The sequence below is a fragment of the Pteropus vampyrus genome, unplaced genomic scaffold, assembly GCF_000151845.1.
Source record: "Pteropus vampyrus isolate Shadow unplaced genomic scaffold, Pvam_2.0 Scaffold290, whole genome shotgun sequence".
NCBI classification, from domain to species: Eukaryota; Metazoa; Chordata; class Mammalia; order Chiroptera; family Pteropodidae; genus Pteropus; species Pteropus vampyrus.
In genome coordinates, this window is record NW_011889071.1 from 1089515 (window position 1) to 1116309 (window position 26795).

Here is a 26795-nt window from a genome sequence, read left to right on the forward strand (position 1 = left end):
CGACGCGGAGGGCAGCGGAGTGGGAGCCGGCGACGGCGAGACTGTCCAGCACTTCCCGCTCGCGCGGCCCAAGTCCCTGATGCAGAAGCTCCAGTGCTCCTTCCAGACCGCCTGGCTCCGAGACTTCCCCTGGCTGCGCTATTCCAAGGAGACTGGCCTCATGTCCTGCGGCTGGTGCCAAAAGACCCCTGAGGACGGGGGAAGCGGGGACCTTCCTCAAGTGGGACACGACGAGCTTTCGCGAGGGACCCGTAACTACAAGAAAACCCTCCTCCTGAGGCACCACGTCTCTACCGAGCACAAGCTCCATGAAGCCAACGCCCAGGTACGGTATAGCCTGCCCCGGCTCTTTCAGATCCTTTAGGGAAAGGTTGGTCAGCCACAAAAGCCACCTTCCTGGGCGAACGCATCGTTCCATTCGGGCGAGGTGCGAGGACTTTACGCGTGGGAGGGTAGAAAGAGCTTGGGAACAAGTTTTCAAAAGTTGTGTGTGACGGGGAGGGAGAGGGAATGACAATTTACTAATTGTAGCGCTGAATTTTTTTTTTTTTTAATGACTGAGATTTCTCTATCAGAATGAATTAAGAAGAAAGTTTACTAAAGCAAGGTTGGAGGTTTTAACCCTAAAAGGTTAACTTTGCGGTCAAAAATTTTATTAGCTGTGATTTTTGAAAAGCTGCCTTATGTTCAGAGTCTTAGCATGTTGGTGGAAGTCAAATCTGGCAACTCTTTGAAGAATGAATTGAACAATTTCCTTAACCTTTGACGCTACCCCGTTCAGGAAAACATCCTGCCTAGAAAATTCTTTATTTTAGGTCAGGATAATGTGAAATATGAGAACAGTATGTAAATGTAGTGGAAGCTCTTTGCTTAACACACTTTTCTCTTGTGAATAATTTTACTAAATTCATCTCCGTTGAACTTGTTACATTTTATTTTTTAAGCAAAGGCAGGCTTTTGGTAGTTTTGTTTTGTTTTTTTCTTGTTTCCTTCTACCCAGATTTCTGTGCTGAGATTTTATATAATACCCCCTTTTCAAAAAAGTCCAGTCGATATGGACTGGTAGACAACATACTTAACCAAACTCCTTGAAATCATGAGTCCTTAGTTACAAAACAAGTTAAGCTGTACTTTACTTATTAGATCTTGTTTTAATATTTCCATTCTAGAGATCGTTGTCTTTGCCATTTGATAATCCCTTTTCAAGCCAAACAGATGTTGATCAGGTCTCCCTTAAGACTTAGACAACCTGTGGTGGTGGATGGAATTCATTCTTTTGTATTGGTAGCCAGTCATTGGTTTAGAAAGTCAACCTTCAGATATTAGTCCTTCTGTTTATTGGAGTGATCTTGCTGTTCAGAACACTTACATTGGAGTGAATTAGGCACTATCCAATAACTAACCCCCGTGGCTCAGAAGTTTCTCAGAAGTTACGGCTTGAACTTTACAGCAGGTTTATTTTTCCCAGTGACAGTGGCAGTAGTTTTGCACAAATTTTAGTTGCCTAAGCCCTAGAAAGAAGGTCACTTAAAGATAAAAGGCCCAGAAAGGTTAAGTAAATGGTCTTGAGTCCTTGGTGACAACTCAGACTAGAACCTATAAGGAATGTTGTAATGGCGAAAGAATGGGTTTCCAAGTAAATCTGGGTTAAGATCTCAGCTTTCTGCAATTACTAGTTTTGTGAGCTTGAGCAATGGCATGAAATAGAACATTTCCTTGTCTTCAGTATGCCAGACACATTTACTGCAAAATAATTATTTCGTTCTCATTCTACAGGAGTCTGAGGCTTCGCTTCCAAGGGTTAAGTAATATGTTTTTGATGTTATTGAGTAAGTTGATAGAATTAGGGGATTTGTGAAAATGAAAGTGTATTTTCTAAGTAATGGTGCACTGGTGATTTAGAAAAATTGAAAAAGACAATTAGAATGTATTTTCTTATATACAATGGACTAGTTACTCTTATCAGCATAGTCTCTCCCTGTAGGCAAATCTGAATGGGAATGCAAATTATAATTAGCTGCTTAGTGAACCTGAAATCAGAGGAAGGGGAATTAGTTGGATAACTTATGATAGACCTGGTATGGTGTATCCTTCCCCCTAGGCACGGATCTGGATCAGGGAATTTATTCCTAGGTGAAACCTTTAATAAACTTGATCTTTGAATTATCCCTCCCCTCCGCCCCCTTGAAAAACTCCTTTTTTACAGATATAATCTTCAGCCCATCTTAGGACATTTCTTTTATTAGACAGGATTATACAATTTAGTTCATCTAAGGCTATATTGGTCCCCTTGATTGGATTTTGAGTGTTTCCACTCTGAATTGACCCTAATCATTTCTCTATTTTAATTCTAGCTAACTTCTGGGGTGTTACTTTGCTGCTGTGTGTACCTTGACCCCAGGTACCACCTACACTTCACTTTGTTATTTTATGAGTGACAGGTTCAAGAACTGGCTTATTCTAACTGTGGGCAGAGTTCAGTCATGTTTTTCCATTGTCCTGTAGCCTTTGATTACCTGCAGGAGGCAGTATAACAGTCTGCAAGCAAACTCTTGAGCTTAGGGTTAGGGGGACCTTACCCTCTACTTTCTTGGCAGGCAGATGAGTTAAAGCTTCTAGTTTCTTCAAATATGCAAAGTATATATGCCAGCATACAATCACTTAGTAAATGGTAACTATTCTTTTTTATCATTATCCCTATATTCTTTGCAGATAAGTATAACAAGATTTGTTGTTTTCTGTGGCCTGCTATGTCATATCTCAGTGTTTCCAATTTTGTCAGTTTTGAAGCCACTTTATCTCACGGATCTGTTGATTCTAGAGAGCAAACTAGTTCTTTTCATACCTTCAGAGACTTTGACTATCCAGTTCTTTGAACATTCTGAGACTTTCTATCTGGCAGTAGCTTTCTCCTGTCTTAAAAATACTGAAATGAGAGTTCTGGAGTTATTCAAACAAGGATTCAGTTTGAGGCTAGGAGCAGTTCACTCCCTTTATTACACACACACACACACACACACACACTTTTTTAGGCCTGATTTTTGAGAAGAGTTTGGCCAAATCCTACTGTGTCACTAAGGGATACTTTTATGCTTTCTGTGAGAAAAATGCTTTTTCATTAATTGCAGGGTGGTGACCAAAACATTATAGCACGCTCAGAAAGTTTGATGTTCTTCTGTTAATTGGATGTTGGTTGTTGAGGACTGCTAACGGGAGAGTGTGCATAAGCTTTCAGAATCTGTTGTGGGCCTCCTACTTCAAAGAGATCCCTGTATGCTTTGTAAAGATGTGTGAGTGTAAGATGTAAGGGACAGCATAAAGTTTTTATTTTGAGTAACTACTGACTATATCTTTATAGAGTCAAGTTCAATAATTAGCACATACAGGATTCGACCATTTGGCCTAGAGGACTTTAAAATTGATTTAAAAACATTGATTACCACATATTTTGATTCAGATCACTTTCTACCCACTTGTGAAAATTTCATAGCCTAAATCACACATTCTGTCAACTCTTTACGGTTTACTAACCATAAACATGCACTCAGATGTATTATTGTTATAAATTTAGTTAACCTTTCCAGAAAGTAAATACCGAATTCAGATCAGTGATCTGATTGAAATTACTAATTGGACTATATTGAGGTCAGCAACTAAAGCAAAGGTGAAAAAGACCTACCAGCCTACTTTGCCTTTGGCAAAAATAAGGCCCAGTGGTTTGTTTCCTTTAACAATTTAGGAAGAAAGTCTGAAAAACTTCACTAAGAAGGAGAAGTATTAAAGATGAGCCTGCGGTCCATTAAAAAACCATTTTGTAGAATAATATTTATATAGTTGTAACATTCATTGTTTGATTCTGCAATCATTTATTGAAAAGGGCTATAATTCCAGTTAGGGAAGTAAATACTAACTACTTGTTGATTTTTAGCTAAATAGCATTTTTCTTATTTATGGATTGACTAGAGATAAGCTCACTGTTTGCAACTGAGGTTCTCTCTTCAACTGTCCCTCAGAAGGGCGGGAAGACTGCATGGCAGTCTAGATTTCTCTTCAGGTTGGTGGCAGTATCTCGTTCTCCAGGCGAGAATGCTGACTGCATTATGATTCTTCTCTCTGCACCCCCACAACCTAGTTAACCTCTCTGGTTCTGATTTGACCTTCCAGATCTTTCCAAACTCTGCTTCACCCCTGGCCTACCCCCACCCCCACACACATACTAACATCTGTCTTCCCTAGTTCCCTTCTTAGGAGTGTGTTGCACTATTAATTGTAGCTTTCCCTGGTCACAGTATCCCCAGTCTTCTATCTGCTAATCCAGTCAGATCACTTTGCTTCTAAAGCTCAGTAAGGCACCTATAGCAATGGTTCTTAATCTTGTTGGGGATTCCAATCTCTTGATAATCTGATGAACTATAGACGTTCACCTCCAAATGTTCATAAGTGCATATTTGCATGTCTTCCTTACTTTGGATCACCTCTTTGGAAATAAATTTGAAGATAATATGTTATGAGGATTTTATCTGAATAGAAGAGAATTCTAAGGTCTCTTCTAGATCTAAAATTACAATTTTACTTAGGGGCGTTTTCACAAATAAAAAAATTGAAGGCTTTTCATATTTATAGAATCTCCAGTGTCACAAATTGTCTGATTTTTGAAGTCTGTCCATTTCCTTAAAATCTCCTTATTTAACCAGTTCAGACTAATGGCTGGGCTAAGTTGTGTTTTCCTTTTTGGGAAGGGGAATAGAAAAAGTTTTATAATATTTGAAAAGACCAGTTTTGGAAATATTTAAACCTATTCAGTTTTAGTGCTATGTGCCTATTTAGCTCTGTTTCACCCAGAGCCTCAAGTTAATACTTCCCTTGGAGAGTACATATACTCTTGACTTGTAAATCCTTCTTTGTGAAGGGCATATTTAATAGGTGCTTCCGAAACACAGCTCAGCGCTCTAATCAGTAGTGAAAAAAGAAACTGCTAGTGTTTGTAAAAGCAGGGAGCATTGCTGTTCTTATACAATAGTAATGAGAAAAAATAGTGGTGAATAGTTGTGTTCGATTTGTATAGTTTGTGTTAAAATAGAATGGGCAAACATCTCGGTGTGGATAAGCTTTTGTCTGAGTTATTTTTAAAAATTAGGACGTTTGGTCTGATAATGGCAGAGAATTTCAGAAATTGGGACTGGCCCAGAAAATTCAGAACACGGTGACCACAGCCTAAAATGACTGCTGCAGTTAGACATAGCCGCCTCCTTCAAGTGCCGAACTGCTGGAAGTATAAATTTTAAGAAGTCCTTGACTTATAAATGCTAATTCACTGCTTCCACACACACTTCATAATGCGCTGTTTTAAAATTTTAATTGAGGTCCTTAGTTTATATTTCAAGAGAATGATACATGTTATTCTGTAAATGAAATCCTGCTGATCCTCTCTCAAGTGCGTTTGATTTTTCTTGCAATAGCAGTGACTTGCACCAAGATTTCACTCCTCTCCTCTTTCCTCTCAGTATATGGGACCGTGAACAGTTCATGGTGATCACCAACATTAGGGTGCAGTTGGCCCTCTTTATGCATCCACGGAGTCAACTGGCCGTGGATCGTGGATGGGAAATATTTGAAAAGGTTATTCAAAGAAATGTTACACTGTTGCTGACATGCACTGTGTAGTCGGACCTACTAAGGTTGAGTCTGTGCTGACCACGAACAGACTTTTCTTGTCATCGTTTTTCCCTAAACAATACAGTATAACAATTATTTATACAGCATGTACACCTTATTAGGTAGAAGTACTCTAGAGGTGATTTAAAGTATATGGAAGGATGTGTGTAGATTATGTGCAGATACTACCCGTTTTATAGAAGGGACTTGGGCGTCCACGGATTTCAGTATGGGGGCGTTCTGGTACCCATCCCTGTGGATCCTGAGGGGCCGACTGTATTTCATTAGTGCTTTAAAAAAAAGTTATATAGAAGATAGTATTGTTTTTCTTTGGGGGCTTTAAAAAGTAAATCAAATTTAATATTAATGTTTTCCATCTAATTACAGGAATCAGAAATACCATCAGAAGAGGGGTACTGTGACTTTAATAGTAGGCCAAATGAGAACTCTTATTGCTATCAACTTCTGCGACAACTAAATGAACAGAGAAAGAAAGGTATTCTTTGTGATGTCAGCATTGTGGTGAGCGGAAAAATCTTTAAAGCTCATAAGAACATCCTGGTTGCAGGCAGCCGTTTCTTTAAGACTTTATATTGCTTTTCAAACAAAGAAAGCCCTAACCAAAACAATACTACCCATTTAGATATTGCTGCAGTTCAAGGTTTTTCAGTCATCTTGGACTTCTTGTATTCTGGTAACCTGGTGCTCACAAGCCAAAATGCCATTGAAGTGATGACAGTGGCCAGCTATCTTCAAATGAGTGAAGTTGTTCAAACCTGCCGAAATTTCATTAAAGATGCCTTAAACATAAGCATTAAATCAGAAGCTCCAGAGTCTGTAGTTGTGGACTATAATAATAGAAAACCAGTTAATAGAGATGGTCTGTCTTCATCACGGGATCAAAAAATTGCCAGTTTTTGGGCAACACGGAATCTTACCAATTTGGCAAGTAATGTAAAAATCGAAAATGATGGTTGTAATGTCGACGAGGGCCAAATGGAAAACTACCAGATGAATGACAGTAGTTGGGTCCAGGATGGTTCACCTGAATTGGTTGAAAATGAATCTCAAAGTCAAACAAAAGTGTTTATTTGGAATAATATGAGCTCCCAGGGAATTCAAGAAACTGGCAAAACAAGGAGGAAAAACCAAACTACAAAGAGATTTATTTATAATATACCACCTAATAATGAAACAAATTTAGAAGATTGCTCAGTGATGCAGCCACCTGTTGCCTATCCAGAAGAAGATTTGTCATTCATTAAGGAAGAACCAGGTAAATATATATATACAAAAGTATTTCAGTTTTCATTCTAATTCTGGTTTAATGTGATCCTAAAGTATACTTTTAACTTTTTTTTCATTATAAAAGTAATACACATAAGGAACACTAAATTTGAATACTTACCGTATAAGAAGGGGTAAACTTGTTCAAACATATAGTTTTGGTGTCTTAGTTTTTTTCTCTAGGCATGTCTGTGTGGGTTTGTCAAAGGTTGTGTTCATCAGGCATTTGCCTCTACTGTTGTGTGGCATGTGGACTCTACTTCATGTGTAGGTCTTCGACTTTCTTGGTCTTTGGACTCTGCTCACCTTTTTTTTGCACCTAGTGCTGGAAAAGAAAATCTTTAGTTGTAATATGTAGTTCGTCGTTTCTGAACATTTTTGAGACCTACTTCATATCCTTTTTTGGTAAATTAAACATGTGCAAGTGTTTTATAGAATTTTGTGAATGGTAACAGGATTATTCTAATTCGTTTAGAGCTACTGTTCTCACCATGAATCGTAGAGAAGCTGCAATATTTGAAGTCGAAAGGCCTCTGAAACCTTTTTCTGCAATATATCCCTAAAGGAATATATATAAGAGTCTCAGCACATCTATCACTTTTGTAGTGTGAGTTTTTTAAAAAATGGGGTGAGGGGGCATTGTTGAGTGTAAACAGATTGAAACTTTAATTGCCTGTGTCTAACTTTTATTTGAAGAAGCAGCCCAGTGGGTTTGAGGTTTTCCTCTGCAGACCCCAGACTTGTCCACTACCAGCATATATGATTTAATGCTTGTTTTGCCTCAGAGCTCCAACTGTTCAGTGTCTTGATTTCCATGGTGGCGATCATCTGGGGATGAAGTACTTTCTGTTTAAAAATTATTGTTTTTATTTCCTTTTCCTTTTGGGAAAAAAAGGCAAAATATCATTGTAACCTTGTGAAATGGTTCCTCTGGCTTTTTCATTTTGGGTTTAGTTTTCATTGGTAGAAATTGTGCTTGTTTGAAAATCAGCGGGCATGTGTAATGAACACTGTTTGCTGCTCTCTTTTCTCTCATAGTTACCAAGATACATCTTTAGCAGTTAACCGTGGAGGCAGTTCTTTACATTATTCAGGGGAGAGTTGTTTTTAGCAGTGCTTTATTTTGGCTTAATTTTTTAATATAAGGCTTTGAAGCAATTTTCAATTTTCTCCTGCATGGGTTAATTGTTTAATAGCATGGTGAGAACCCGATAGTTTTTTGTTTTTGTTTTTTGTCTTTAAATACGTATATGTATACACGGATGATTTAAGGAATAAATAGATTTTCTGGGTAATAGCTGATGGGCAAAACTAATCAGAGGTAGCCCCATTCTTAAATTAATCCCACATATAATTGGAGTGAGTCAAAGAAAAGGAAAGCACTAATATTGACTCATAATAAATACTTTAAAAAATCACTAGCCTTTATCTTTCCAAGCACCCCTGGCTAAGGTTTTATCAATGGAGTAGGTCTATCATAAATTAATTATTGGTGATCTAATATGCTTTCAACTACTGCTTATGTCTTATAAAAGATAATTCTATTGTGTCATTGGTATCACTTTGGTATCTGAACATCACTTTAATTCGCAGATTTGGTTTTTATATGTGCTACATTCCCGCTGTTTACAACTTTTTAGTGCCTCTAAGTCCAACTTCATTTAGTGGCAGAAAATGGGTTTTATATAAATATGAGTGTTATGGTTACGACATAATATTACATAGAGCCAGTGGCTGGCAGATTTTTTCTGTAAGGGCCAAAGAGTGGTAAATATTTTTGGCTTTGCTGGTTAGTTACTTAACTCTGCCATTGTAGCATGAAAGCATCATAGACAGTATGTAAACAAGTGAGCATGGGTGTGTTCCAGTAAAGCCAGTGCTTGGTAGTAGAGCAGTAGGTGTTAATCTTGCCTGCACATTGGCCCTGTGCTTGAGTCTCTCTATTACGGATTCCGATATAATTGGTCTGGGATGTGGCCTCATTGGTGAGGTTTTTCTAAGCTCTACAGGTGATTATACTGTGCGCCAAAGTTGAGATACACTGATGTCAAGGCAAGAATCCAAATAGAGTTGGGGTTTGAAAATGAGCTCTTCCATTTACCTACTATGTGACCCCATGATCAAATTAAATTCACTCTTGCCCTCAGTTTCTGCTTAAAAATATGGAACGTAAAAGGATTATTATGAAAATTAAGTGATAAAGATAAAAGCAAAACAACTATCATGGCCATCTTAATCCTCCCTTAAAGTTGGGAGACTATTGAGGTTGTTCAAAATCAGCTTTCCAGTAGAGTGTACTTTCTACCAAATTCTAGATAAAAATCTTACAGCTTCAGCTTTACCTTTTGGTTTGAAGACCTTTTAAAGCAGCCTATTCCAGTATAGGATGATAGGATGACTATGATTATTGAGAAGGTATTTTATATTGCGCCAAAATTTGCTTCTTTTTAACTTCCTGATTCTGCCATCTTGGGTAGTATAATCTGAATCTAACCTGTACTCTCTCTAATGAATCTACCTGGTAACCTTTCAGATATTAGGCATTTTTTAAAGTCTCCTTTTTCCAGGCTAAGTGCTATACCTCCCACCATGTGAATTCTTTCCCTCATAGACATGGCTTGTTTCACCCTGAAATTTTGGCGGACAGAATTGACTACAACTCTCCAGGCAAGTTGTGACCAATATAGAACACAGTGGATCTGTTTACCAAGGTTAAGGCCTTTCTCAAGGTCATTCAGCTAGTAAATAATAGAGGCAGGTTTCATGTTTTGTTAGGACTGTCTCATATTTAAAACCTTGCAGTTAATAAACCAGTAGACCCAATCTTTTAAAAACTGAGTCCCTTTTAAAATGTGAAACATTTTTATAAACCCCACATCACTGATTATATTTTGTTTATTGAGGAAATAATGAAATAATGAAAATTTTTAGTGAAGTGCTTTGAAATGAATGTAAAGTTCTACACCTAAACGTGTGGAGCGTTATCATGAATTTGTCACTTAGTCCCCAAGCAGTGCTCGGCATATTTGGATTTGTGGATTCCTTGTAGGAACTGTGACTTCCCTAGATTCTTAAGCCTACAGTTTGTAAACCACAGCTCTTTTTGCCACATAATGTTGAATCCGGTGTTTGGGCGCCTCAAAGAGATGTAAGATATTGAGATAAGAAGATGTACCCACAAATATCAGGGATTTTATTCAGATGGTTTTTTTTGTTTTTTTTTTTTTAATCTTAAGCTTAGCGTGTCTGTTATTTGACTCACTACTGAGATTCGCTTGGAATCATTTTTGATGTATTAGGATACTTGAAAGTAGAATTCAAGAAAGGTTAGAAACTTCTGTCCTCTTTACTGTTTTATTGGGGTTTATAATTAAAACCATCAGGAAAAACTAAATTCTGGGTAATAAAATAAGAAAAAAAGTGTTGATTGCTTTGATAATATAAAAATTTCAAATCTTTGTCTTGCTGATTTATAACCAGAAAACATTTCAAGCAAATAAAGTAGGGAAAAAATGTAAGAATAGGAATTAAATTATAGGAATAATTTATGCCTAAATTTTTTTCAAAGTATTCACATGTCACTTTCGATCACAAATCAGATATGAATCCCATTTTTGGTCTCTTGATGCCCTGGGCTAATAGAACATGTTTTTCTGAGTCTAGATTTTATATTGATGCCAGTCACACCAGCAAGTTGCACCCATTGTAAATAATGTGCTCTGCATGTATGCATACATTTTATTTTGAAGTGACCCAGCGAGAAAAATTAACAAAATGCAAATAAAATTTAAGTTCATTGTGCTAGTCAAGGGCGTTAATATGGTTGCCCTAATTAAGCTTTTAATTGGCTCTAAGAACAGGCATACCTTGAAGATATTGTGGGTTGGATTCCAAAGTACTTCAAAAAAGCAAGTCCTAATGTCTCCATAGTTTTGCCTTTTCTAAAATGTCATATAGTCTAAGCTTCTTTTATAAGGAGAAACATAACAATTTTCTGGTACTTAGTTCCAAAAGGAATTTCTCCAGTGTGGTTCTATATAGTTGACACCAAGTAGTATAATGGACAATTTCCTCACAAACATTCTCTAGTAAATGCAGCAGTAAATTATATGATTGATTTTTATCTTTAATAAAAGCTGATATAATTCTGTACTGATGATTGAATTTTTCTTAATGCCATACAGATATTCACATGCAGAGTGGTTTTACTTGATCGAAGGATTATAAAGTTAATCTAAAAGTTCCTTTCTCTCATCTATATTTCTGATGGAAAAACAGCTTTATTGTATTTGTAAATTTTTATTAATCCTTGCAAATAGAGTTGAAATCAGGTTTGTTTTACAATTTCAATTTTTATAATTGCCTTTTGGCTAGAAAGCATATAACTTGAGTATTTAATAAACAGCTTTGAGAAAAGAATGTTCATACTAAAGATCTTTAAGATAGCCTGATGAGTCACATTTAAAACAATGAGTTCTTCTAATTACAGTAAACTCTTTAATTAGTTATCTACTAACCAGCACTTTTACCCTTCTGTGTTTTGGGTGGTAATTGATATTTGGCATTACTTTCATATGTTGCAGAATCTTGAAATGCTTTCTAAGTGATTGAATTTTTTTAACTATTACACATTTTACTATTTTGATAACTGGCCATCTGATTAAGACTTCTAATATTTTGACTGCCATATATGTCTACTATATGAACTATTTTAAAATATGTTTAAAAACCATGGAGCTTGGGCTTTGGACTCAGTCCTGCCACTTTAACTAGCCTTGAGTGTATCCCCCATGATGTCTCATGAGATGGAAAGAGGGAAAACATTATAATTCTGAAATCTCGAAAGCTGTAAAAACTACCCAAAGCGTGTTCTCAGTCATTTTGATAACAAACCGGATAACTCAGTTGCCATCAAAAACACCTATTTATATTCTTTACACTATTTCCTTAGATGTGAACATCTATATGTTTTGTTGCAGAAATAACTTCTGATTACAGCCCAGACTCCACCGGGAGTATTGTAGTTATTTTCTAAAATCTGAAACTTTCCGCATTCTGCGTCTTACCCCCAGCATTTCTGATAACAGGTTATGGGGCCTGGATCCTGGGTTAGTTTTCTTCCTCTTAGAAGATTCAACATGTTCTGCTCTACCTTTCAGGGATCCTTTTGGTTGAGTATGTTATGAAGGATGAGCTACAAGTAATAATGTTAAGTCATTTTTCTTTAAAAACTGTTATAATCAGGTATTAAATGGTAGTTGGAAGGCCTGATGCTAATTAAAAAAAAAAATGTCCACCAGTAGTTAATAGGCCATAAAATATGCGAAATTCGAAGAATGTGCAATGTTTAATCTTAAAAGGATAGCAGGCAATTATACGGTAGTAAGGATATTCTGCCACCTTTTTTCTCTTGTCCTTTACTTTTCTTCTGCCTGGTGCTCCTTTCCTTCCCTTTCTGCTCCGTTTGACCCAGGAGATGCTTGTACTAATAATGATTGCGATTACCTGTAAGTTAGAACCCCTAAGGAAATAGAATACCTGTGACCAGACTAAAGCTGTTTGCTGCAGAAGCCTTGTGTGGTCAGTTATAAGAGCATTTTTGTGATTTCTACCTGCTGAGGGCAAAAGTGCCATACCTTGAGAATTTTTATAAAACTGAATTTTTTATTTCTGACATAGTTTTAATATTCCGAGGTGACCAGGTAGTCTTAAATTTTCATTCAAAGCTTTACTCTCCAGAAAAGTTATATTATAACCAAATACTACTTTTCTGGGACTCCAAAATAGCTTTCCACATCATATATAAGAGGAAATTTGGCAGTGAAGTTTTTATTTAAAACCCCAAGAAATTTAACAACATTTCAGAAGATGTTGACGTTAAGATGGGAAGAGTCCCTCACTTAGAACTCACTCACAGCAGGTTGGCTGTGGTTCCCACTGCAGTGTGGTCAATGTGACAACAGCCAGCGGGGCAGGGATGCCCCGGGAGGGCCCTCCCTGCTCAGAAGAGAGGGCAGTACTAGCGCTGGCTCTTGTGTGGGAGTGTGCCAGCAGAGGGAGAAGGGTGTGCACTGACTGCAAGGCGACGAGAAGTTGGAATGAGAGGGTAAAAGTTGGGGAGGGGGTTGCGGACGAGGTAGGGAGCTGAGGCTAACTAAGCAGGTAGGTAGGGTCAGACTGTGACTCTTGACATGGTGATTGTGAATTTTATTTTACCGACTCCGAGGCAGTGAGAGGTTTTAACTAGAGATTCGATCTGTTTGTAATTGCCTGTGACACAATCATTTAGAGGGTGGTGTTTGTGGGCTGGAGTGGGAAGCTACACTGGGGAGCACTGGAGGCTTAGTCAGGGCAGACAGAAATGCAAAGCAGCAGCAGCAGCAGAGCCCGGTCTAAGACAGGGCAGTCGCTTTGAGCCAGCAAGCCTGGTAGGGAAGGGAAACCACTCTTGGCTGAGTCTCTAGGCTGCTGCAGGAACTGTCAAGGGTGCTTTATATATAGCACACCGGCCAGCTAAGTTTCCTCTGCTCTGAAAGGGGAAAAAGACTCGATCACAATGAATGAAAAGAATGTACCTGTTTAAAAGACAAATGTATTACTGTAAAGAACAGTGACAGCTGACATCTAGGTATACTTAAGATTTTGGAGTTGGTTTTATTAAAGAGGTTAGTAAATGCTGGTTTAGCACAGAGTGTAGGTAAGGTATATTTTTGTTCATTTAGCAGGAAAGCAAATCAGGTTTCAGTGGGCATACTTCTTTCTGCACTTGGATTTCCAGTGTTGCAAACTACCCTTTTTGATTGCCCGCTGTGTGCCAGGCCCCAGGTATGGCGCCTGCATTATCAGGAGGCGGTGCAATGTGGTTGGTGAGCTGCACAGCACTCTGCCGGGAGCTTGCCTTGGTGCCTCGTGAGGCTGAGGATAAGAATATTCTTACTATTATCACATAAATATGTAGTAAAGTCTGAATGAGATAACGTACAAAAGGACCTACTGCTTGATTTTGGTTGTATCTTCTTTTGGGGAGGAATCTGCTATTACTATTCTGGGAGAAAGACATTTGTAAAAGTAGAAGAAGTTATGCATGGCTTATTGTTAAGCTGTGATCATTTGAATGGTATTACACAGCACACATACTACCTCCTGCCATCCAGAACGTTTTAATAGCTCCTGTTGTTCGTAGAGAGCTCTTAGCCCTTTTTGCTAAGTTTAAATGAAGTGAAAGATTTCCATAGCAAGGTCTGATCTCCAAAAAGCAAGTATATCAGAGTTTATTTTTTAATCCTATAATTTTAGAGAAGAAGATGGTGACCAGAGTTACTGCTTTTGCTTTCTAGTGAAGCAAAATTTATTCCTGCATCAAGTAAAAGGTTGGTTGCCTGGCTTTTATCCCACTCACATCAACAAAACTGATTAAAAGGGAGTTGCTAGGCAGTTTTGCTGGTTTCAAAATAAGGTACAGCAGTGATAATGATGTATTGATTCCTGAGTTAAGCATGCTATTTATGAAAGCTTATTGTCAACTTGGAAGAGATCACCTATTTTGAGATTTTTGATATCAAGAACCTAATAGTTGGTACGTCTCAAAAGAGATTTAATTTAATATCTGTAGCACGGGCATGATTTTGTTTTGAGAGGAAACACTACCCAGGAAGAATACATTTGCCGTCTATTAAGCTTTTAGGGTAAGATGTACTGTAGTGAATCATGAAGGATTAAAAATCACAAATTAAATCCTAATACTTTAGAGATAGGAGAGGAGACAGGAAATGTCTCTTTTAAGAACTAGCAGAAGAAAGCATCAGTGAATCACTATAGAATGTTACATAAATAGAAACACCCTGTGTTTACAAACTCACTTGGAGAAGAATTTTAGGACGTGCCCTCTGAACAGACTACACTTTAGAATGACTTTTAAAAAAAGACATTGAGAAACCTAGTAAAATTGTTTGGATAGTGATTTAAATTTTACTTTTGATTATTGAAATTAACTTTGCATAGGAAAACAAAGCTACTGAATTTTGGTTCATTTTCAGTTTATGAATCTTAGTGTTATTGTATACCACAAAACTGAGAAATTCATCTTCAAATACCATTAATTAAAACTACTAATATAGGTTGCAAAGAGGAAAATATTTAAGCCAGCATCTAACACTGGCTGAAAGGCCTTTCATTTGTCATGCATTGTGGTAAATACTGGGGAAATAAAACCTAAGCACTCCCCCTGCTCTCAAGGAACAGGTGAAGGACTGTGTCTGTCTACTGTTCCTTCTTTCCATGAACCTGCTGTTCATTCTCCTGACTTCACAGGCCATTTCCTTTAGACAGTAGCCTAGCTTTCTACTTTACAGAAAAAATAAAAGCTAATAGACTGGAATGCCCTTAAGTGTCCATCTGCAAACTTTCCTCTCTACATACTGATTCTTTGCCATGTCTCAGCGTACCCGAACAGACTCCCTGGGAATCTTACAAAACCGATCATTTCTTGTTGTGGTATTTCTTTAATATCTTTAAGTTTTCATTTCTCAGTGATTTCCTTTCAGCATTTAAATGTTTATTATTTTCACCTTCAAAACTCTTACTCTATTTCTCACTCTCCCCTTTTACACCCAAATTTCTCAAATTGTCAGTATTTTATCTTGGAATTCATAATCTTTCATTCATAACACAGTCCACTCTTACTCTGATTTCCCCATTGATCCACTAGAGATAACCAGTGGCCTCAGTATGTTCATAACTAAACTTCCCAAACCTATTCCTTCCCAAACTGGCCCTCTTCTAGGGTTTCTCGGCTGCCATTTAGCAATAGGCTGGAAAATTCCCTCATTACCCTCAGTAACAGGCCCGCCCCAGTAGTCAGTCTCTCACCAAGCCCCATCAGTTCTTCCTACAAACTTTCCTAAATTTACCCACTTTTATCCAGTTGCCACTGCCATTCAGCCTCGTCAAGGCCGCCATCAGCTCTCGCGTGAATGGTTAAAGTAGCTTTCTAACTGGTCTCCCTACATCTCCTCTTGCCTTCCTTTAATTCGTTCACACGACACCAGGAATAGTTTTTTAAGAGGCAAATGAGACTACTTGAGAGTATTTTACACTGTTATTCCTCTCAGCCATTATGCAGTTATGCACTCCTGCTGGCCTCTTAGTATGGAAGTACCAGATGTGAGGTGATTGGGGTTTATAACTATACTAGGACCATCGCTAGGTGGTATTCCATCATATGCCTATGCCACGATTTATTTGCCCACCATACTTTTTTGAATAAATACCCGCTTACATAAAGAGGGGTTTTTTGATTTTGGTTTTGGCCTCGGGTGTGGGGAAGCCAGAGCAGTACAGTCCCTGATAGCACAGGTAAGTCTTGAATAGGAGGGAGAACAGAGACTGTCCCTACGAAGTAGCATTTTAAAACTGTCTTCGGAGATGTTTAATTCATTCGAAAGAGGAGATAGTACCAGTGAAGCGATGCCAGATTCGTAAGTAAAAGCTTGAATATTAGGACCTTGTATTCTAAAGTAAGGCATCTGAGATTCTCCTAAAAGCTGCAGTTAACCACTGAATATTTTAAGTAAAGGAGCAACTTAAGATTCGGGCTCTAGGATGATCTTTTGGGCAGTGTTGGGGGATATAAGTAGAAGTGGAAGCACTGTATTTTGGAAGCAAGGAGACCAAGAAGCTGTTTCAGTAATTCAGTAACTAACCCAGGAGAAGAATGAACCAAAAGTGCCTGAATGAAGGCAGTGGTAGAGAACAGGAAGGGATGGAACCGGTTTAAAGGAAATTAACAGACTGAAACCAGAAACATCCATCTCCTTGGTATGCCTTTTTAAGCTGCCTCCCCACATCCTTCCTATATTTCCAGATGAACTCTTAGGAATTACTTATTCTCTCATACCTTCCTTTTCTGTTCTGGCTTTAATTGGTCTTTTCCACTTGGGAACCAATATAGAAACAATCATGTTTTACTTATCTAGTAATTGTTACTAGCAGCAGTCACTAACTTTTGGGTACCAGACACCATGATTATCAACACTTGGCTTGCATTACCTACTGAAATTTCTATATCAAATCTGTGGTATAGGTGGATATATATATATGAGGAAACTGAGGCACATGCTCACATAGCCAGTAACAGAGGGAGCTGGAGCATGGAATTCACCTGGCTGTAAAGCTCATTCCTATCCAGTACACTGTAGCTATTGCTGAGTGTGCTCTGTTTGTAGTTGAAAATCGCGTCTTAAGCTTCTGTGCCTCTTAGCCATAAGCAGATATTCAGTACTTGCAGACAGCCTTTCTGTGTCTGCATAGGAAACAGTTCTAAGAAGGGAGTGGTGTTTTGGGTGATGGCTGTGGTGTGGTTGTAATAACGTGATGATTCTGCATGTTCTTTTCAGATCTGGATGGTGCTCTACTCTCAGGGCAAGATTGTGACAGGAACATGAATGCAAGTTTATTGGCTGAAGCCAGCTCGGGTCAAGATGGAGGTGATGCTGGTAGGTACAGTAGGATTTATTTAGCAAGAATACACTTAAGAGGATTTAAGAATTGGGAAGTGTTTGTGTTTAAGGACCTACTGCAGTTTCTTTCCCCTAAAGGAGAGTATTCTGTGTAAATTCTTTTCAGTCTGTGGTAGCTAGGGAAAAAGCTTCCCTTACAGAAGAATGCCAAGCTAATAAATATAGAAAAATGATAGAACTGGAAAAATATCTATTTTGCCACCTCTCCCCCGTTCCTGATCCCCAGTGGAAATAATTTAAGGTCAGTGGATGTTAAGCCACTGCTGATGGGCTTATCCCATGATTAAGCAAAAGGTGGTTGTGATGGTGTAGTCACATGGTCTCAGTATCACCCCACAGGTTACTTCCAATGACGGAGGGGAAAGGCATCTTTACAGTAAAGAGATCGATGAACATTCCCATAACAAAGTGATTAGACTCAGTGCTAATAGCAGAAAGTGCAACAACGTGCCTTCAGACGTGCACTGGCTGGCATACCGTGTCTCATCTGCGGGGTGGTCTTGCCGAAATGTTTTACCCAGCTCTACTCATGAGGTGGGAAAATCAGGCGAATCCACACAAATCCAAGCTAGTCCAGATTCTAAAGGGTTAATGCTGTGAAAGACAAGCAGAGGACCCACTAGGCCAGAGGAGACTGACCAAATGCTTGTGTCCATCTCGATGGCATCATAGGTCCAAACAGTGACTGAAGGGGTGTTTGGGAACAGTGGGATGTTGTCATATGGGTTAAACGATAGTTGTGGAACAATTAAAAAAATTTCTTGGGTGTGATAAAAGTGCTATGGTTACGTCAGAGAAAGTTCTAGAACATGTTCTATTTAGGGGTACCGTGATGAGTGCAGATTGTTTTCAAATAGAAATAAAAAAGGTATATGTGTATACATAGACAGCACATGTGGCAAAACTAGCATTTGCTGAAGATACGTCGATTCAACTTCTATAACTTTGAAATTCTTTTAGAAATTGTTGGGGAAGGGGACTCCCAAGGTACTGTGACAGCACACTGTCAGGGGCTTCTGAGTGCAGTGTGCACTGAGCAGATTTAAGCCACAGTTCTGAAGAAACTGCTTTAAAGTGGTTTCTCCTAACTGTTGAACTTGCAAAAAATGTTTTGAAATTAGCAGTTTATAGATCAGATGGGTTGAATTTTGAAGATTTTGCTTGTATAGAAAATCATTAATAATATACGAATGTTTATTGCACTTGTTTTGGTTTAGAAATCTGGTTCAAGAATGGGTTCAGCTGAGCTGTGTGAATTCACATGTAAAATTTTAAATTTGTGCGCATAAACATTTCAATTAGAGAATGGCCCAAATAATTCATCTCATTTTCAACCTTCGATTTAGCGTCATTTCTCTTGAGGACACATTTTGATCCATTAGTATTTTTGCAACTGAGCTCAGCCTTTGTTTTACAGTTTTTACTTTTAAGAACATTGCTTTCTTCTCAGTTATTATGGAATAACGTACCAGGAAGGATAAAAGATATTGTTGAACAGTAAGCAATTTTGAAGTAGATTTTATGACCTATTAATGATTTTCAGTGTATTGAATTACAAAGGAATACTTTTGTTAAAGCTGCTTTTATATTTCCTATAAGTTTCTCTTACTGATGATAAGAATTTGGAGAGATTAAATAAGTTTGGGATGAGGCTTTCTTAATTTAAATAATCATTTTGTATCCCAGAATGGCGTCTCTTGCCTGTTATCAAGAATGCTTTTTATTATATCTTTACTATAGGTTATTTAGAAAAATACGGAATTTCAAGTATTAAAAATCTTTAATTCTGCATTTTTGTCAATTCATGCGTTGTTTTAGGTCTGTTCTACTTTACGTAGTGATTAATATTTAGTTGAGGATAGCATATCTAACATTTCAGATGTTAGTTTTTCAAGTATTTTGGGCAAGTTAAAAATACCCTATATATATTAGAGTTTGCCAGATACATTTATTCAACAAATAATTGAAGGGTATGTGTTTGGGACATCAGACATATACAAAGGTAAGGCAGGCATAGCCCTGGCTCTCCGAGAGCTTGCTTTGTTTTGCACTTATTTGGACAAGAACTCTGAGTCACAAACCTCAAACTTTATTTGGAAATGTGAAGCTCTAAACTGATACAGTCACCTTCACAGGATCCCATCCCCATCCCAGTGTCCATCCCACAGACATCGAAAATGGTGCCTCACTTTAGGATTCGAAAAACTTCCCCCAAAACAGTGCTACCTTATAGTTAAATTCTATCGCTGCGAATTCAGAGGGCTTGCCTAACATTAAAAAAGTGGGTGAATGTATTCCAGATACAAAACAATTTACATTAATAGTAATGAAGTGCAATTTTTAAATACCTGAGAGACCTTTTTGCATTGTTGGGCATTGCGATCCTGTCACCAAAGGTATGAGAGACAGCGTATCTGGCAAACAGATACAGGGAAATGGAATTCGTAGAAACCCCACTTTTGGCAAGCATTCTTTTATAACATCCATGCTGTCCACGGGAGAGAAATGAACAGACTGCTGCACGAGTGCGCGGCTGTGTTCGGCCTGGGAGGGAGCGTCCAGGCAGAGGCCTTGAAGCAGGAGCACTCCTACACGGGGAGCAGCGCAGAGGCCGGTGTGCTCGAAGCAGAATGTTGCGGGGGGTGGCTGGGAGCAAGGGCTGGAACAGGCAAGTCTCTGCGGGGCACTGGCGTCTTCGCCTTTTACTGTGACTGAGACCGCCCTTCCTTGTAGCCTTCCGGCAGAGCCGGGCTCCGACTCTGATGGTGTTGAGAGCAGAACTCTAGGAGACAAAACTAGTGGAGTTGGGAAGTAGCTGATGGTTACTGAAAATAATCCAGAAGCTAGTGTCGACACCTGAGTGGATCCGGGGTAGCAGTAGCCATGGAGGATTCTGGATAGGTTTATACTTCCAAAGGACTCCTGGATACAAGAAATATTCAAGATGGGATTAAGTCCAGAAGAGATCATTTCTGTTTTAGCTAGACAGAAGATCCTCGGGCACAAATTCCCTACGGGACATCAACTGTTCTATTTTGATTCTACTTTCTGGGTTTTAATTCAAGGATGGATTTCGAGAGGTTTCGATGAACCCCTAAGGAGGGCCCCAGTGTGCCTGAAACAACAAACGAGTCTAATAATACAAGAACTGTACATTTGTAATTTCCCTGTATTTATATTTTTCATCCTTAGTCCACTTTTCTATGCCAGTTAAAGCCTTAAAACTAGATTATGTGATTGTTTGGGGGACAAAAGGAGACTGTCCTGTTCCACAGCTGGGATTCAGGGTGATGATCTCAAGTGATAGAATAGTTAGGAATAGCAACTCTCAAGACAGTTCTGTTTTGAATATGTTTGAAATACAGTATTTTAAAGGCAGTTTCGTGTGGCCTCCACACACCAAAGATGGTATTCAGATTTTACTGAATTTTTTCCTATGGTTGAATTGCATTTTACACTTCAATTCAGTTTGTTTTCTACTTAAGATGCCTGCCAATTAGGATATCATAATTAAGATAACAAAGATGAAGGCATCTCAGTTTTAGGCAAAAATATAGTTGTTTTATTATTAAAATACTTTGTATATGAAGCCGTTCTATCGTGATGCTCATATATTTATTTTTTGATTCTATTCAGAGACATCTTTATTACCATTATTATATCAAAATCACTTTTCTAATGTATTAGGTACTTCACATGATTTCAAGTATGGCCTGATGCCTGGCCCTTCAAGCGATTTCAAGTATGGATTGCTACCAAGTACTTCAAATGAGTTCAAGTATGGATTGCTACCAGGTGCTTCAAACGATTTCAAGTATGGATTATTGCCAGAATCTTGGCCGAAACAAGAAACTTGGGAAAATGGCAAGTATTCGTGAACTAATAAACATCAACAGAATTCTTAAATAATTTTTAACAATTAAAAGCTTTCATATTCTGAGTTTTTAAAAAATCAGAGCAGTAACCTCATAACAATCTCCGTTCTCAGGGATAGATAGGGTTTTGATAGCAAGTTTTCTGTTTAAAGTAAGTGCTTTTTAATGTGTTTTTTAATTCTAAGGTGAATCATCTCTCAACACGAACAAGTTAAAATGCCCTCACTGTACCTACGTGGCCAAATACAGACGAACACTGAAGAGGCACCTGCTCATTCACACAGGGGTGAGGTCCTTTAGCTGTGATATCTGCGGGAAGCTGTTTACTCGCAGAGAGCATGTAAAAAGACATTCCCTGGTAAGTAACTAAATATAATTCATCTTTGAGAGAAACTATGTTTATGTCAATGAAGTTTAAGGATTTTTAACACAACTGCAATTTTAAGGAAAGTCAATTATTAAATTGCTTTCAACAAAGAATGTGATTTATGAACTGATCCTGAACATCATACAGAAAAAGTGGTATATTCACTCGTTGTTAACTGGGTAGTTTAATTTGAATGGTTCAGATGCATTCTGTTGTCTATACCATCCTTACGTTGGATTTTCCACCCCTTCAATTAGGTGCATAAAAAGGATAAAAAATACAAATGTATGGTGTGTAAGAAGATCTTCATGTTAGCAGCCAGTGTTGGAATAAGACATGGATCTCGACGCTATGGTGTTTGTGTAGACTGTGCAGATAAGTCACAACCAGGAGGGCAAGAAGGTGTAGATCAGGGACAGGACACAGATTTCCCTCGGGATGAAGAATATGAGGAGAATGAAGCAGGAGAAGCCGATGAAGAGCTGGCTGATGATGGAGAAGATCAGAATGATCCATCTCGATGGGATGAGTCAGGAGATGTTTGTATGTCTCTAGATGATTAACTGACCTACTGTACTCCTCAAGGATGCTGCATTTGGACATGATATGAATCGACAATTTGAATTGTTGAACTTGAGGCTTTCAAAATAATGGTACATGCTGGATGGTAGTTATGTTGCTGTGAAAACTGTAGGGTCAAAGCCTTATAGCAAAAAATTTTTTTTTTATATTTGCACAGGACTGTACAGCAAACAACCTTGTGGTTGGATTACACAGAGTCCCCACATCTTCAGTCAGTTATCAAAGCAAAAATATTTTTTATTTATAGGATATACAGTAACTTTGGGTCCTATGAAAATATAGTACCTGTCCAGGAGCTGACATTCATGTACCACTTTACCATGAATGAAGAAAACCCATTTATGAGAGTACAGTGACAGCCGGCCCAAGTACTCTGTCCATCAAACCACTCAGGCTAGTTTGTACTAGTAGAGTTTCATTTCTATTTTTATTTTTATTAATTTTATTTTTTTTAATACAGATTTTCAGTGAGGGGCCTTTTCAGCCCCATTGGTTGTACTTTTCTGTATTTTCCATTTTAATTTGCTTCATAAGTTAAACTAAGTCTCTTCTAGTCTTAGGTATTATTTCTCAATTTTGTGCTGATGGGCATGTTTATAAGAACTGGAGAGGTAATTTATTGGAATGAACTAACTGACTTCCTCCATTCCCCCCTTCCTTTTTGACATGAATTTTACTACTTCACAAATGAAGAATGACGTTGCAAAGTTACCAAGGCGAAGTTGACAAATACCACTAAATGATTATGATTTAGAAGTAACTTTCTCCTGCTGCTCTAAACTGATAAATGGTTATTTACTATATGACGTTTTCTGACATGGTATTCAGTTTTAGGTATCTGTTACTTTGGCACTATTCTTGTTTGCCTCTTTATTTTTGCCAGTGTACTATACCTCAGTCCTATTGGAAAAAAACAAATCTAATCGAAAGAAGACGCATAGAAACAATAAGTAAAATGATTTGTTTTATAATTTATCCTCCATGTCCAGTTTGGTTAGCTTGTTATGCAATATAAGTGAAATATCAGGTTTTTACTCTTGTGCCCTTTTATCATTAAAATTAACACAAAAATTGCATTCTCTTTCGTTTCATACTTACCGGGATGTTGAGTGTTCTGGAACTATGACAGATAATTAAGTTAATTTATTTTTCTCCCCCAGTTCTTTAAAGTCACTACACCTTGAGATACAGTCTGGTAGTTACCATGATTCAACAATATTGAGAGGCTTTACAGTTCATTATACTAAATTCTTCAGGGTACAAGGGGTGATAATATTGAGTAGAAACTGTCAGATTTAGCCTAATGACAGATGAATTAGCTGATTGTTAAACTCACAGCAACATTTCACATAGTAAATATTAACATGCACAGCATTTATCAGGAACATATTGTATATTATATAAAATTGAGGGATATCATATTTTCAGCTTTCTTTTAAATAGAAATTGAGTATATTTTCCTATTTTATATCAGGTAACTAAATTATGCTAGTTGTGTGGGAAAAGTTGCAAAGTACACTTTGACAGACATAATCCTTTTGGTGCTCCATCTGATCAAAGTTGAAACGTTTTTTAAGAGGCATGTTTTCTCACTGTCTCTGATTTCAGTAGAATAATGGTTAAATGTTAGACACTGATGTTTCTGCTTGGATAAATCAAAGATAAAGTATAGTTACATGGTTAGATGCATTTTTTGTCACCTAAATTTTATTGTAGTTTCTACATAACTGTAAAACTGACATGAATAGTTTTGGTTTGATTTTTGTTTAAGACTGAAGAGTACATCTTATTCTCAATGTTCTAGATAAATGAGTAAAATGTAGTTCTGGTGGGGTCCAAAGTAGACGTTAGTTGGGCAAAGATACTATGAATGAAAAAGTATTTTAAGCGTAAAATGTTCTGCATTGTGAATATGTAAGTATAGTATAAAGATTTCTTTCATCCCATTTATCCCCTCCTTTAAAATAAACCATAGTTTACAATTGGTAGATCTGTCTATATATAAATATATATTAAAGAGAAGATATATATCTGAAAATCACCTAAATCTGCTTTATTAGACTACAGTTCACTCACTGCATAGAAACTGGACTCGGCTTTACATTCTTAATGTACTTTTACTTTTTCTCAAGATATGAACTTACTCTAAGCTGAATTTTCTTTTACTACTTAAATCATTTATGTATATCTGGTAAATTATGACCAAATTTTTGTTAGAGTGCATACAGTAAATTGAAATACACTTGGTACACTACAGGATTGTTGTGCTTTTGTTTGGGTTTTAGTTGGAAACAAGGTTTGATGTAGATGGCTTGTTACTGTTAATTTAAAATATTCTATAATTGTCCATTACCTTTTATGTTGTGTTGTGACAGATCTGGCTATATTTTTAGTCAACTGAAATATGATACTTTAAAATTTTGTTTTTAGAAAGGTAATCCAAAGGAAAAATGTTTATACTCTTGAATATAGTAGCCTCAGCCTATATATAAATTTCTTCTTTAAAGTAAACACTTTACCAGAAGCAGCATTGACAGATTTTTCTACTTGCTGACTGCCTAACTTATTTTGTTCCACGATCTGGAGGGACTGCCTTTTCCCTTCTAGATCTTTTTTTAAAAGATTAGTTTTAGTACTAAGGTATACTACTGGACGTTTCTATTTTTTTAAGTATATTCTTTTTTTGACTTACAGTACAATTTCAGGAAGTTGATAGATACTAAGGACTTAGGATTGGTCTCAGAGGTAAATATACTCATAATTTTGTCGGTGGAGCCCTGGCAGAATTATGTTACACATTTGCTGAATTTTTCTCCTGTAATTTATATTTTAAATGAAAAATATTTTAAAGCCTTTCATTTTAATGAAGGGGAAGAGTATAAACTGTTTCTTTCCTATTCACTCTAGTAACAGACCCTCTCATGTCAATCAAGATCGTGCATTATTTCTTAGGATTCTCAGAGACAGTTACCTCCAAATGGTCCCCACTTTGTCATTGTTACTGGCCCTTCATTTCCAGATTCACTAGGCGTTTTGCTAGGTTTTAGCACCCTAGCCAGTCAAGAGCTGAAAGAAGAAACATTCGAGGAAGGGGAACTGAACAGGAACAAGCAGTTGGAAGTTCTGGGGGAAAACACGAGCTGGTTTGGTAGAGCCATCCTGACGGAGCAGAGTGACATGAATGACTTAATTCGTGTAAAGCGCTTAGAACGCTGTCTGGCAGTTGTTTAATAATGAGTGTGAACCAAGAGGAAAAGAAGAAATTCGAAGTCGGGGGGAAAGAGGGAGGAAACAGGAAGTGAACGGTTCAAGGCTTGGAAAATTACGCTAATACAATATAGTATCAAAGGCCCGGAGATGACTGTAGTATATAGTATGGGGGAAAGTGTGATGGAAGACGGGTTTTAAAAGTCACAAAATTTTAAAATTTTGATAAGCTTTATTTATATTTTTAGGATTTTGTCAACAAAGAACGAAGAGTTTATTTTTCTGAATGATTCCAAAAGTTACCTTTTTTTTTTAGTGCCTACACCTGCTGTTGCGCTTTACCTTTATTTTACCTGTTCTCCTGTAAGGTAGGTGCTATTGTCTCCACTTTACGGAAGAGGAAAGGCTCCCAGCCACCTCCTTGCACCTGCCTCGTGAGACTCGGCCACCGAGGGGCTGAGCCAGGAACCTCGCAGGGGGCTCCACTGCCTCGTTACACTTCTGTACAATTTCAGCCCTTTAAAGGAGTCTCGCCTGTGGAGACACATTTTCCCTATAAAACAGCTCCAGTAGGAATCTGAGTGTCAAATCCTCCCTCCCCCAAATATCCTTACTGCTCTTTCCTCCTGATACGGCAGTGGTTTTTTTTTTATCACCCGACATAACGAAGACACCCAACATCAGTGTAGTACATGCTAGGAATTGGCTGTGGCATTTTCATTTTTAAAAGGATGGTTTTTAAATGAAGAACTAGATGTGAACCCAAGTTTTTGTGCCGTTCAGTCACCCAGATCCTTAAAACTTAACTATGGTACACAATATATGTGCTCAGAAGTACCAGGCGTTTTTCTCTTAGTCACTTTAGGATTTAAAATGGAAAGTTTTGTTCCTGCTGTACCCCTGCTTTCCAGTGAGGCTCAACAGTTCTGGATCATTTAAAATGTGTTCGGGATAAGCACACTTTAAGCCCGGAATCTGATGACATTGGGTACTTTAATTTGGAGTGCGCTGGCTATTGAGAACAAAATTTGGGGTTGAGAAGAGGGATGGTCGAGGCCATGAGACGGGAGAATCCGCATTTAAACACTGTAAACATAGAAAGAACACTTGCTTCTGCCTGCTGTTTGTTTGTAAAAGCTCTATGGGAAGACCTTTTACGAAGACCAACTTTTTGATGTAATTTACCTACCTAGTATAAGTGTCCTAAGACATGTATGTAAGCTTCCAAAACTGTTTTGTCTGTGTATTTAGAAAATACACAGGAATCTTTATCAAACCTTAAAATATAAACTTGTGAGCACTAAA

General features: G+C 37.7%; 1 protein-coding gene across 1 annotated transcript; it reads left to right on the plus strand.

Moving 5' to 3' along the window:
- Positions 1–6: 6 nt before the first annotated feature.
- On the plus strand, positions 7–26795 carry ZBTB10 (zinc finger and BTB domain containing 10). The gene is made up of 6 exons (XM_011376263.2): positions 7–325; positions 6043–6931; positions 17337–17435; positions 21147–21323; positions 21520–21692; positions 21959–26795. Exons 1-6 carry the CDS (start codon positions 80–82, stop codon positions 22262–22264), a joined length of 1890 nt encoding a protein of 629 aa, XP_011374565.1. The 5' UTR covers positions 7–79; the 3' UTR covers positions 22265–26795.

Excerpts from the sequence above, each read along its gene's own strand:
- ZBTB10 (XM_011376263.2), top strand. The coding sequence starts at position 80 with ATGCAGAAGCTCCAGTGCTCCTTCCAGACCGCCTGGCTCCGAGACTTC. Across the intron at positions 6,932-17,336 it reads ATTCATTAAGGAAGAACCAG|ATCTGGATGGTGCTCTACTC; the intron begins GTAAATATATAT and ends TGTTCTTTTCAG. Across the intron at positions 17,436-21,146 it reads TCAAGATGGAGGTGATGCTG|GTACTTCACATGATTTCAAG; the intron begins GTAGGTACAGTA and ends CTAATGTATTAG.